Raw genomic sequence first — 13664 nt, forward strand, 5'->3', positions numbered from 1 at the left:
ACATTCACCCAGCTCATTCAATAACATAATCAACATGTGAGAAACCTCCTGAAGGGAATTTAAGAAGTGGGCTAGAAAACACAACAGCAGCTGCTGTCTTCTCATGTTTCATGAAACAAGAAATAATGCTCCAAACACTTGGGGGGGTGGGGTGGAAGAGGAGTAGCTTTTCCTTCCTATGTATTAATTGTCATTTTCCAAAATAAGAGCATACTGTGTATGTTCAGTTCTGGAGACCTCACCTACAAAAAGATATTGACAAAATTGAACGGGTCCAAATACGGGCTACAAGAATGGTGGAAGGTCTTAAGCATAAAAAGTATCAGGAAAGACTTAATGAACTCAATCTGTATAGTCTGGAAGACAGAAGGAAAAGGGGGGACATGATCGAAACATTTAAATATGTTAAAGGGTTAAATAAGGTCCAGGAGGGAAGTGTTTTTAATAGGAAAGTGAACACAAGAACAAGGAGACACAATCTGAAGTTAGTTGGGGGAAAGATCAAAAGCAATATGAGAAAATATTATTTTACTGAAAGAGTAGTAGATCCTTGGAACAAACTTCCAGCAGACGTGGTAGATAAATCCACAGTAGCTGAATTTAAACATGTCTGGGATAAACATATATCCATTGTAAGATAAAATACAGAAAATAGTATAAGGGCAGACTAGATGGACCATGAGGACTTTTTCTGCCGTCAGACTTCTATGTTTCTATGTTTCTATAAGGTAAACCTAAAGACTGAGAGAAGATAGTAATGGGAATAGCTAAAATATTACATTGGCGTGAATGGGAAGGGAGGAAGAGAGCTGGTGCATTAAAGTTTTGGAGCAAGGCACGATGCAAACAGGCCTCTCTACATGAACAAAAGCCTGTACAGGTTTTCTCTCTTCAGGAAAGCCCCCCTGAAGCCTGGGGAGGGTAAGAAAGGGCCCAACCGGAAGTTCGGAAACCAATATCTGATTGGCCATTGGGATGTTTTTCACCCTCCTCAGGCTTCAGGAAAGCCTCCAGAGCCTGTGGATGAGGAAAAATGAACCCAACAGGTGTTTTTTTTTTGCCATTTTTCACCCTGCCCAGGCATCAGGAGGCTTTCCTGAAGACTGAGGAGGGTGAAAAAATGGCTCAACCGGAAGTTCAGAAACAAACTTCCAGTTGGGCCATTGGGTCCGTTTTTCATCATCCAGAGGCTCTGGAGGCTATCATGAAGCCTGAGGAAGTTGAAAACAACCTCCCTACCGCCCTGTGGCAGGCTGAAAATCAGCTAGCAGGCACACACATGTGTGCTGGAACTGACATAGAGCAATGCCTCATGTGCACTCAGATATGGCTCTGTGTGCTACCTGTGGCACGCATGCCATAGGTTCGCCGTTATGGTTCTATACACTATACATACATACAGACAGTGTTCCCTCTAATTTTTTTTTGGGGGGGGCGGAAAAGTATAGTGTCTGAGCGGCAGTCCCTTTGGGACTGGGCGGCACAGAAATAATAAACAAACAAACAAACAAACAAAAAACCCACCCTGTTTTGCCTCAGAGAATTTCAAAATAAAATACTGTACTGTGTGTCTATAACAGTGAGCTCATAATAGGGCTACTCTATCAATATCAAAATGCCACTTGAATAGTTGAGCTAGTTTCAAACTAGATTTTGATTTTCTTTCTCTCTTCCTTACTCCCATTCTTTTTCTTTTTCTTTTCCTTCCTCTCTTTTTTCTACCTGTTTCTCTCTCTTCCTCTCTTCCTCTCTTCTTCTCTCTCTCCTTCCCTCTTGGCTTCTGGGCAGGTTTGGAAAACTCTGAGTTGATGATGATTTTTAAGTGAGCGATTGCTCACTGCTCAGCTTAGAGGGAACTATGCATACAGATAGACAGACAGGCAGGCAGACAGCATGAAAAAGGAAGGATAATAGCAAGCACCCTATATGCAGCCCCTCACCCAGTCTTGCGTGAAGCTCTCCTTCCATATAAAATTACGCTTGTTTCAGTCTTCATATTCTGTAATGTTTACAGATATTTTAGATCAGTCACCAATCTGTCATGCGCACCCAACACAGAGAAGATTAGGAATTCAAACTTCCAGGTCATTTAGTAGTAAATCACCATGGATCTCAAACCAGAAACACACTTTATGATGCAGGATACACACCCAGGTCTCTATATTCATGCTGCAGTGTTTCTCCACAGATTAATTCCTCACTTAATCTGAAATTCCTCCCACTTAACTTCCGTATTCATACGGTTGCCACAACAGCCTCCCTCTCTGGTTATTAAAACCATGCAAGAAAAAAAGGAGAGGACTGTACAGGTGATTTCCCAACAGACTCGACCTCCCTCTCAAAAGCTGGTACCTCCAGGTCATGCTCGGAGCTTGTGTCTGGTTCCGAAAGGGACATCCGAGAGCCAGGAGATAAAAACAGCAGGCCCACTGGTTTGCTTGCTACTGTGTGCTGACTGCACCCTCACTTCCTGCGTGTTGATTCAAACAGCTCTTCCAGCTTGTGTGCAAATAAACCACTTCCTAATACAGTTCCTGCTGCATTTGCTAGTAATACCAAAACAGAGGCCAACTGGACGAATGAAAAAGAGGCTCGCATATCCTCCTCCTGCCTTCTCATATTCATCCCCTTTGTGAGTTAATTTCACACAAATATATATCTATCTCTTTGCAGTTAAACATTGTTAGTGAGGGGGTGGTGGTGTAAAATAAGCAAAATAAATTTAAGATAGAAGAGAAAAGCAAAACAAATATAAATAAATAATAATATACAGTACATAAATATAAATAAATCTAGTTTCTGTTATGACCATTCCCTACACCAACTTCATATCTTTCCAATTTTGCAAACTGACTTTTTTCCATCATATCAATACCGAATTTCAAATACTATCTTTTGTTCAAATTTCTCATCTCTTCTTTATTTCTCTTTTTCAACCCCGTCTTAACCACAATATCCCCAGTCTTCCCCCTTTACCTCAATTCATTCACTTTTCCTTTCTATATTTGAGAGTGAATTTTCAAAGGGGATGTGGATTCCAAAATTACACCTTGGGTAACTTCTTTATGTGGACCAATTAAAATTGCACATCTACTTGAGTTTTTTAAAACAAATTTATATAGTTTCTCAATTCACACATAGGTGACAAAATAGTGAGAGAGTTTTACATTCCTAAGCATTTTTCTTCAAACTAAGAAAAACAGCTGAGAGAAAAAAGCACGAAGGCCAAGAGTTTGCAAATGGTAAATCACAGAATAGAATGCAAAAGGTGGTAGACCAATCTAAACAAATTAAGGCTATTTTGGATGCAAAATAATTTCAATGTGTAGTAAAGGCTGCTATGAAGAGCAAACTGAAAGATAATAGCTATTTTTTTAACCTTTTGAACATTATCTTTATATAATGATTTGGTTTGCTTCCATATTGACTAGAATGCAAGTAAGGGGGAGAACAACATTGTAGCATTTTTTTACAAAGCTAATAATTAAAATAATAAATAGTAATTAAAGTCATTATATCACTCCCAACCCAATGATCAGTAAAAAATCAATATATGAAAAAAAGTCGATCTATTTTTAATTGATATATCAGAAACAAAATAAATCTACTATGAAAGGTACATCCGTCCAACATTGAAAAAATAGAAGAAGATAAAAGAAAAGAACTATGCAGGAGTAACTTATCTCTCAGAGATGCTATCATTGAGGGTTCATTCACCACAAAAACGTGCTGGCTTTTCAAAAAATTTCTTTCACATGGTCTGTAAGGGCTTCTTACATTTTTTTACATGAAATAACTTATTTAGTGTGATTTATCTGCAACTCTTTTGTTATGTTTCTCTATTTTATCAGGCTGGGATTAGAAATATTCCCTAAATTCAAAACGTAGTTTGTGAATTTAATCAGTCCAAGTAGCTATGATTCACAAAACGATTAAATTGTTTTGCATAAAAATGCAATATTGTTTGTACTGAGGAAGCAAGCAGCCAGAAGGAACAAAGCACATATTACAGAGCAACTTACACAAAAGTATAGATCATGTAATAATAATAATAACAACAGAGTTGGAAGGGATCTTGGAGGTTTTCTAGTCCAACCCCCAGCTTAGGCAGGAAACCCTACACTACCTTCAGACAGATGGCCAATGTCTTTTGGAAGGTCACTGTTCTGCGAAAAAAAAAGGAATCTGATAGTGTGGCTGTGAAGATTAATCTCACTGAAATGGCACTTGCAGGCTTAGACTGAATTTCTTGAAGTTTGCGACATGTGTGTCTTGCTGGCTTTCTCTCTCGGCCCTGAGTGGGACTTAGGCCAAGTCACACTCTGAACATCCTCCGTGCTTGCTCTGGAACCTTCTGATGCAATGCAGGAAATGAAGTTTCTGCTGACTCACCACACTTCCTTCAGAATCAGAGCTGACCTTAACACAGCGTAGCAGACACTGCAATGCAAAGGTCAAGGCAAGAGGGAGGAAAGCTCTTTAGCTAATGTTAGGACAGTAAAGCTAAGGCCAGCATGATAATGTTTCCAAATGTAAAATAATGCACTTGGGGAAAAGGAATCCTCAATCTGAGTATTGTATTGGCAGTTCTGTGTTACAAAAGGATTTAGGGGTAGTGATTTCTGACAGTCTCAAAATGGGTGAGCAGTGTGGTCGGGCGGTAGGAAAAGCAAGTAGGATGCTTGACTGCATAGCTAGAGGTATAACAAGCAGGAAGAGGGAGATTGTGATCCCCTTATATAGAGCACTGGTGAGACCACATTTGGAATACTGTGTTCAGTTCTGGAGACCTCACCTACAAAAAGATATTGACAAAATTGAACGGGTCCAAAGATGGGTTACAAGAATGGTGGAAGGTCTTAAGCATAAAACGTATCAGGAAAGACTTAATGAACTCAATCTGTATAGTCTGGAGGACAGAAGAAAAAGGGGGGACATGATCGAAACATTTAAATATGTCAAAGGGTTAAATAAGGTTCAGGAGGGAAGTGTTTTTAATAGGAAAGGGAACACAAGAACAAGGGGACACAATCTGAAGTTAGTTGGGGGAAGGATCAAAAGCAACATGAGAAAATATTATTTTACTGAAAGAGTAGTAGATCCTTGGGACAAACTTCCAGCAGACGTGGTTGGTAAATCCACAGTAACTGAATTTAAACATGCCTGGGATAAACATATATCCATCCTAAGATAAAATACAAAAAATAGTATAAGGGCAGACTCGATAGATCATGAGGTCTTTTTCTGCTGTCAGTCTTCTATGTTTCTATGTTTCTATTTAATACAGGAGAGGACAAAGCTCCATTTACTTTTTGGACTTTTTCCTGCATTCTGGACTCAGCTGAGCAAGCATGGGAAAAGTTCAAAAGTCATATATGTCAACATTGAGGTGCAAATGTATCTAATGGAAGTCAAATAAACAAGCTGTTCCATGTCCACCACACATTTCCTACAAGATTTATCTTAAAGGTCTGAGACCAAATTCTTCAGAGTAAAAATAGAACATGAAGCTATACAGGGATACCGCCAAATAAATATAAATGAGTTTTCATAATAGGAAATACAGCCTGGAATGATACATTGGACTTACCATGAAAGCTCTTTTAGGATACAGGAAATTCTACAGAATCTCCAAGACAATGTTAGCCTAGAAAGAGTTCTGATGCAGCTTCCTGTGGGAGGAGATGGACCGTTGACTTACCTGAACGGTCTTCTCGATGCACTGCAAGGAGAGTCCAGGATGGGTTATTCTCAGCCTGATTGGCTGGGACTGAGTTTAATTTAAATATTTAATATTAGCCAGGCACCGCCCCCTTAGCCCTCCAGTCTAATAATTACGAAGGAGCAGTAATGCAAAAAAACTAACGATTTATTCATCAGAAAAAACATTCCAGAGTGTCAACAACCAAACGGTAACTGTGGCCCTGGTCCCGAGAACCGGGAGGGTCTGGACTCTCCTTGCAGTGCATCGAGAAGACCGTTCAGGTAAGTCAACGGTCCTTCTCCAATGCACTTGCAAGGAGAGTCCAGGATGGGATATACCCAAGTTTAGTCAAAGGGAGGGAGAAGGTTGGACCAGGGGCGCTGAAAACGAGCACACCCCTTGCAAGACCCTCCTTCCAAAGGCTGCTTCTGATGAAGCGAACGAATCAATCTTGTAGTGTCTTATAAAAGTGGATGGAGCTGCCCACGTGGCTGCTCGACAAATGTCCTCAAGAGATGCTTGGGTCCTCCAGGCCGATGACGTGGCCGCACTCCGGGTAGAGTGAGCAGTTATCCCTTGTGGAGCTGTGGTGTTTTTAGCAGCGTAGGCCTCGGAAATGCAATCCTTCAACCAACGACTGATCGTAGGAGGTGATACTTTCTTCCCCATCGTTCTGGTGGAGAAAGATACGAAGAGACCTTCAGAAGACCGTAGGTCTTGGGTCCGACGAATATAAATTTTTAAGGCACGTCTAACGTCTAATTTGTGCCATCTCAGTTCAGAGGGATGGCTACCACGGGAGCAAAAGTCTGGTACCACAATGTCCTGTGCTCTATGAAAGGAAGTGTTCACTTTCGGAATAAAGGCCGGGTCCAATCTCAAGACAACTCTGTCCGGGTAAAATCTGCAGAGGTCCTGCCTTATTGACAGTGCCGCTATTTCAGAAACTCTCCTGGCAGATGTGATGGCTACCAGAAAGGCAGTTTTGATGGACAGAAACCTCAAGGAGATGAGCCTTAACGGTTCAAAGGGAGGACCCGTCAAGGCATGAAGGACCAAGGACAAGTCCCAGGAAGGAAATCTGTGAACCACTGAAGGCTTCAAGTTGTTTGCTCCGCGCAGGAAATCTCTGATCCACTGGTGCCTTGAGAGGGACCGACCGTGGTCTTTGGCAAGGACCGTCGATAGGGCCGCGACCTGTCGTCTAAGTGTATTAGGAGCGAGACCCTTGTCCATTCCCGCTTGCAAGAAGGAAAGCACCATCAAGGGAGTGGCTCCCTGTGGATCCACCTGACGTTGTGTGCAGAAGTCGGCGAACGCCGCCCAGGTCGCCTGGTAAATTCGTCTTGTAGACGGCCGGCGAGCCGCCTGCATAGTATCTATGACCGCGTCTGGCACGAGCTGACTCCTCAGATGTTCCCGCTCAAGTGCCAGACGGTCAACTGCCACCACTGGGGATCTGGGTGACTCATTGCTCCCTGTGTGAGGTGCAGTTGGTGATCCGGAATTCTCCAGTGTGCCGCAATTGATAGTTCCACTAGATCGGCGAACCAGATGCGCCTCGGCCAGAACGGGGCCAGTAGGAGAACCTCCGCCTGTTCCTCCAATAGTTTCCGGATTACTTGTGGTATTAGAGGGATCGGTGGAAATGCATAAAGAAGGCCCGACGGCCATCTTTGATGTAACGCGTTCACTGCCTCCGCTCCTGGGGAAGGAAAGCGGGAGAAGAAACGGGGGAGCTGGGTGTTGTGGGCCGTCGCAAAAAGGTCCAATATCGGTAGGTCGAACCTCCTCACCAGCTCCTGGAAGATCGCGGGGTCCAGTCGCCACTCCCCGGGGTCTAGAGTCTCCCGACTCAGCCAGTCCGCGCATACATTGTGTATCCCCGAGATATGTTCCGCTGAAATAGAGGCTAAGTTGGCCTCTGCCCACCGTAATAGGGACTCGGCCTCCTCCATCAGGCGGCGAGAACGTGTCCCGCCTTGTCTGTTGATATGTGCCCGGGTAGCCACATTGTCCGTGAGGACCAGAATGTGTCGCCCTCGAACCCAGGGGGTGAAGCTCCGGAGGGCCAACGAAACCGCCTTCAACTCCAGGAAGTTGATGTTGACCTGTCGTAAATCCCGATGGTCCCATACGCCCTGGGCCAACTGGGAAGCAAGGTGGGCCCCCCAACCAAACAAACTGGCGTCTGTCGTCAGCGTAAGATGGTGTTTTGGCAGGAAGGAGGAACCCTTGTCCAAGGCCGGAGAGATCCACCAACGAAGAGAATTGCGAACCCCGCCCGGGAGCAGAATCCTCCTGTGAAGGTGGCTGGATCTTGCCTTTTGGAAGGGCAGCAGGAACCATTGTAGCGCTCTCAAGTGATGCCTGGCCCAAGGGACAACCTCTATGCAGGATACCAGGGTCCCCAAGATCTTTGACAGGAAGGAGAGTCTTGGGAACCGCTGACTGTTCAGATCTCTTACGAGTTTCCTGATGGAGGCTCTCCTCCCTGGGGAAAGAAACACCATGCCCTGGGTGGTATCGATGGTAGTCCCCAAATGAGCCAGCCTCCTTGTTGGTGTCAGGTGGCTCTTGTCCCAGTTCACTGTGAAGCCATGGCGTTCGAGCGTAGTGATGGTTAAGTGTAGATCCCGAAGCGCCTGGTCGTTTGTCTTGGCCAGTATCACAATGTCGTCTAGGTACGCCATGAGGCGCACCGACTGCTGTCTCAGGGAAGCTGTGAGAACGTCTAAAAGCTTCGTAAAGGTCCTTGGGGCGGACGAAAGTCCAAAGGGCATTGACTTGTATTGGAAATGGGTCCCTTCTAGGCAGAACCGGAGGAACCGCCTGTGCGGTGGAAAAATAGGGACGTGTAAGTAGGCCTCTTTGAGATCTATTGACGTCAAGAAGTCCTTGTGCCTGATAGATGCGAGAATAGTCCGCAGTGAGTACATTTTGAAACGTCTGTACTTTATATAAATGTTTAACTGACGCAGGTTCAGAATTAGTCTGACCCCCCCAGAAGTCTTGGGAACGAGGAAAACTGGGGAGTAAAACCCCTTCCCCTGCTCTTCCAGGGGCACCTCCTCTATGGCCCCTATTTCCAGTAGATGGGAGACCTCTTTGTAAAGGAGGCCCTTCCGTTGGATGTCCAACGGGATGGGGCATGTGACGAAGCGGTGAGGGGGAAGTTGAAGGAATTCGAGCCTCAAGCCCTCTGCCACAGTAGTTGCCGCCCAAGTGTCTGAAGATAGCAGGGCCCATTGTTCTGCGAAGTGGATGAGCCTGCCCCCCAGTGGAACGGAGATGAAGGAGTCATTTGTTTTTCCTAAATCCCCTCCCAGCCCCTCTGAAGGGTCGGCGTCCCTGATAGGATCTGCCGCGGTCGCTAGTAGCTGACCGATCCGATCGGAATGACCCCTGGTTGAAAGAGCCCTGGAAGTAAGGCCTCGATGCCTGGGTAGAGCTCGAGGAGGGCTCTGACCGAAAGGGCTGGCGCCTTTGGTAAGGAGTGAACCTTCTTTCCGTCTTTTTGGACTTCGGCATGACTTTCTTTTTATCCTTGTCCTCGACCAAAACGTCGTCAAGGACTTCCCCAAATAATTTCCCGGCCTTAAATGGAGCTGAGGCCAAGCTCCATTTGGACTTAACGTCCGCCTGCCAGCTGCGTAGCCATATGAGCCGGCGGGAAGACACTGATGAAGCCATGGCCCTGGCCGCGAACTTGGCCGCATTGACCGTCGCATCTGCCGAGAATTCGGTGGCGGCTAAAATTTTGTTCAGGTCCTGTCGAAGGCGGCCGTCTTCAGGATCCACCCGTGATTGGAGGTCCTTGATCCAAAGGAGGGTTGCCCTGTTAAAAAATGAGGCCGCAGATGAGGCCCGAATGGCCCAGGCCGCCATCTGGTGGGTTTTACGCACGACATTTTCGGCCCTCTTGTCCTCAGCCCTAAGCCCCTCTTGAGACTCCGAGGGGACCAGGGCATTGGAGACTAGGCTGGTGACCGGTTTGTCCACTGTTGGGAACGTTAACAGGTCCTCCATTGGCTGGTCAAATGTATAAAATTTGCGGTCCAGGTTGGATGGGCCCTGAGCCGCTGCTGGATTTTCCCAGGGTCTCCGCACAGTCTCCAAGAACAGATGGGAAGAGGGAATGTCCACTGTTTCTTGCTTTGGCAGTACGAAGAGGCCCGCCTTGGGCTGGGATGAGTTGGGGTCATCCGGCTGGCTGCTCTCTCCTGCCTGCTCAATGGTAAGTTTGGCCTTATTGAGTAAGAGCCGGAATAATGATGACTTAAAGAGACCTGCGAAGACAGGTGGTTCTGGAGGGTGTTCATCCCCTGAAAGGTCATCCTCGTGGTCACTGTAGTCATCCCTAACAGAGTCCTCCTCTTCCATAGATTCAGACATGGAATGTGAGGCTGGAGCAGTCCAGGGACTCCTGTGTTTTTGTGGGGGGTGACCCATCACATTTTGCTGCTGCAGAGCCCCTGTCTCAACTCCTTGGGAAAATACATTGGAGATTAAATCCTGTAGGGCCTGTGGCATGCTCTGCCAGGAGTCCTGGGCGTTGCGCAGTCCTGCAGCTGTTGGTGTAAAAGTGGAGGATGGTGCTGGGGCAGGTTGAAAAGGAACGTAAGATTGAGGACCCAGGTTGCCAGGCCATATGGTCGCTTGTCTGCCCCAAGGAAACCCTTCTGCAGGAGAAGGCAGTATGGGCCTTTCAGGGGACCAGTCCTGCTCCAAGGCCGAGCCTGCTACCCCTGTTGGGATCGCGGGGGAGGCTGGCGTGGGTGTGGGAGCAAATCCTTTAGCAGGTAGGAAAGCCTGTTTTTGAGAGGCTTCCAATTGCCTTTCCAGGGCCCTTATTCGCTTCTCAGCCTCTCTGAGTGAAGAACTCTGAGAAGATTTGGATTTTTGGCTTTTTTCCTTAGGGGTACTGGGCCTAGCAATGGCGTTGGCCTCCTCCCCTGCGTGAGATGGTGTTTCAGCCATGACAGGAAACTGAGATAACTCACGGTCAGCCAGGAAGAATACTCGGAGGGTGAGCAAGAAATCTCTCTCGTTGTATGAATACAATGACGAAGTTGGATTTCTGAGGCTCTAATGCGGCTGCGTAGCTCCCGGCAAACCAAAAATACAAGGAGAAGCTCTTCCTCGGCCTTTCCGGCCTTTGCGCTCTCCTATTGGTTCGCCGGAATGTCACTCAAACGTTGCCATGGCAACCGTCGATCCGGAGTGACAGCTACCTTGGCCTTATGGAGGGCAACGGTCCGACCACAAAGGAGTAAACAGGAGGTGGGCGGGGATTCTACCTCCGCCCGTGCCTGTTACTGGCCTGTCGTTGTCATGGCAACCGCCCCTGCGGTCATGACGGAGCAGGCAAAGGAATGGCCGCTTTATTCAGGCGGGAACTTTCCTCCGTTCCCGCCTTTATCCCCCCCCAAGATGGCGACGCTCGTAGCCGGTATGTAACTGGTCCTCCCACTGGCTTGGTGCTCAGCGCGCCGGGGGGGGAAGGGAGGGGGCTCCGTCGGGGCGCGAGGCTTCCTTCTGTCTTCAAGCGGCATATCCGTCATGGGGAGCAGGCCCCCCATGGCGTCAGCCGACCGCCTATCCACCGGGCGCTGTCGCGGAGACAGGCAACCCGGGCGCTCCTCTCAAAGCCCTCCCTGAGCCTCCAGGCTTGTGGGCTAGTCAGGAGAGGAGCTGCAGCCTAGGGGGTTAGTCCCACTGGGGGAATTAACCCTCGCTGCCAACGAGAAGCCGCCCCTTGATGCCTGAAAAATAAAGGAAAAAGAAGAAAAGAGTTAAAAGCACAATATAAACATAAATAACATTTATTAAAGCTCAAATTATACCCTATTAAACCGTGTTTAACAGGAGCAATAAACTCAATGTCCCATTACTGCGACTGAGTTTTTTAGACTGGAGGGCTAAGGGGGCGGTGCCTGGCTAATATTAAATATTTAAATTAAACTCAGTCCCAGCCAATCAGGCTGAGAATAACCCATCCTGGACTCTCCTTGCAAGTGCATTGGAGAAAGTTCCTTTTTCCAGTTTCAGAATGACAGACCAGAAAGAAAGCCCACAAAAGAACACTTGAGAAAATTAGGAATAAAGGAGACATAGTTAAACTACATATACACTCTACACTGGTTCCACATATTGATGCCCCCTCCTCTCAAAATCATATGTATTTCTCCCTATTTTGTACTACAGTAATATCTTTGTGGGATGGATACACCATCTCTGTAAAAAGAGAATTTTCATGGTTAAATCCCATCTAGTATTTTCCTGCATCTGAAGGAAGATATTCTGTACCAGTGATGGTGAACCTTTCCCCCACATGTGAGTGCCCACACCCATAATTCAATGCCTGGGTAGGGCAAAAACAGCTTCCTCCACCTCCCAAGGCCCCTTGAAAGCCAGAAATGGTGGGCCCAGTAAGCTTGTATTTTGCCCTCCCCAGGCTCCAAAGGCTTCCCTGGACCCTGGGAAGGGTATAAACGCCCTCCCTATGCCCCAGGTGTCTCTCTGGAAGCCAAAAATGCCCTCCCAGCGCCTCTGTATGAGCCAAAAATCAGCTGGCCGGCACACACATGCATGTTGGAGCTGAGCTAGGACAATGGCTCGTGTACCAGCAGATATGGCTCTGTGTGCCACCTGTGGCACCCATGCCATAGGTTCACCATCACTGTTCTATATGCAATGTGCTACAGCCATCTTTAGAGAGAGAAACTTCAGAGGGCAACACTAGAAATCCCTCTGTAAATGTCAAAGGTGATGAAGATAGTTGCATTCCTAGAGAAGGTGCCAATTCTCAATGAGAAGAGTTTATTCTGAGTCTTGTAGCCTAATTTGAAAACTTCATTCAGGTGAAGATCCTATTCAATAAAACTTAACAGCCTGATAACACTGTTGAAAGAAAATTTGGAAGGGCCAAAATCCTTACTCAGGTACATTTTGATGTCTTGGCTGTTACCTGGTTTGTACCAGTTTTTCTCTAGTTTTGTTTTGAGACAGGGGGCAGAAATAATGAATCACTTCCTAATCCTTGTGAAAGACTGAATTTATTTTGGTTATGAAGGCTTTATCTAGGCACAAAGTGATAGTGCTCTCTGGATGATGTAGAACCTTTTTTTGGCAGAAAACGTTTTTGACATATGCCCAACAAAGGTTATATAACAAGTGCAGGAAGTGATGAGTCAAGGCAGTTCAAATTAATACACATTTATGGCATGCTAACATTCTCTACAAGAATCTGAATTTCTATTGGTCAAGGAGATAGTTAAGAATCAATGGAATTCAAGATGTGCTGGACTCAAGACTAGTGACACTCTTGACCTCTCCCTCAGGCTCAGCCTAATCATCTCCTATATTAAAGCTACCTTCCATTAAGGATAACTTATACAAGGGCTGAATCAGGCTCAGGTTAGATGTTTAATATTACCTGAAAGGCCATGATGATAACACCAGCGATAGGTGAGGTCTTACTGTACTATGTGGCTCACCTGCACACTAAGAGACTCTTAAATTGACTTCTTTATTAAGACCACCCAATACCCATTTATTGGGTGGTCTTAATAAAGAAGTCAATTTAAGAGTCTCTTAGTGTGCAGGTGAGCCACATAGTACAGTAAGACCTCACCTATCGCTGGTGTTACGTTCCAGACCCGGCCGCGATAGGTGAAATCTGCGATGGGGAATTTATCGACTGATAGTACTTATTTAAGTATTTATATTGTAATTGTTTGGTAAGTTTTCATTGTTTTAAGTGTTTATAAACCCTTCCCACACAGTATTTATTTTAGATACAGTATTTAAATACAGTATTTACAATTTTAGATATATATTTTTTGAAAAACCTGCCGATCGAGTTCCGTGGGCTGTTTAAATATGCCGATTGACTTCCTCAGAAACCCGCGAACCAGCGAAGATCCGCGAATGATTTTTCTCATTAATATATCTTGAA

The 13664-nt window shown here is 45.9% G+C and overlaps 1 protein-coding gene across 6 annotated transcripts in view; it reads right to left on the bottom strand.

Moving 5' to 3' along the window:
* PKN1 (protein kinase N1) overlaps nt 1–13664 on the bottom strand; it is a 120739-nt gene that overhangs the window by 58890 nt on the left and 48185 nt on the right. For 2 of the 6 annotated variants that reach the window (XM_070739594.1, XM_070739593.1), the window contains exon 1: nt 2353–2507. The exons of 3 other annotated variants lie outside the window; for them this stretch is intronic. In XM_070739594.1, the coding sequence (XP_070595695.1) occupies nt 2353–2397 (45 nt within the window). In that variant the 5' untranslated portion in view covers nt 2398–2507. Of the gene's footprint in view, nt 1–1940; nt 2115–2352; nt 2508–13664 lie in introns of those variants that run through there. One more of the 6 variants, XM_070739598.1, reaches the window with a different exon arrangement.

The sequence above is a fragment of the Erythrolamprus reginae genome, chromosome 2, assembly GCF_031021105.1.
Source record: "Erythrolamprus reginae isolate rEryReg1 chromosome 2, rEryReg1.hap1, whole genome shotgun sequence".
Classification (NCBI taxonomy): Eukaryota; Metazoa; Chordata; class Lepidosauria; order Squamata; family Dipsadidae; genus Erythrolamprus; species Erythrolamprus reginae.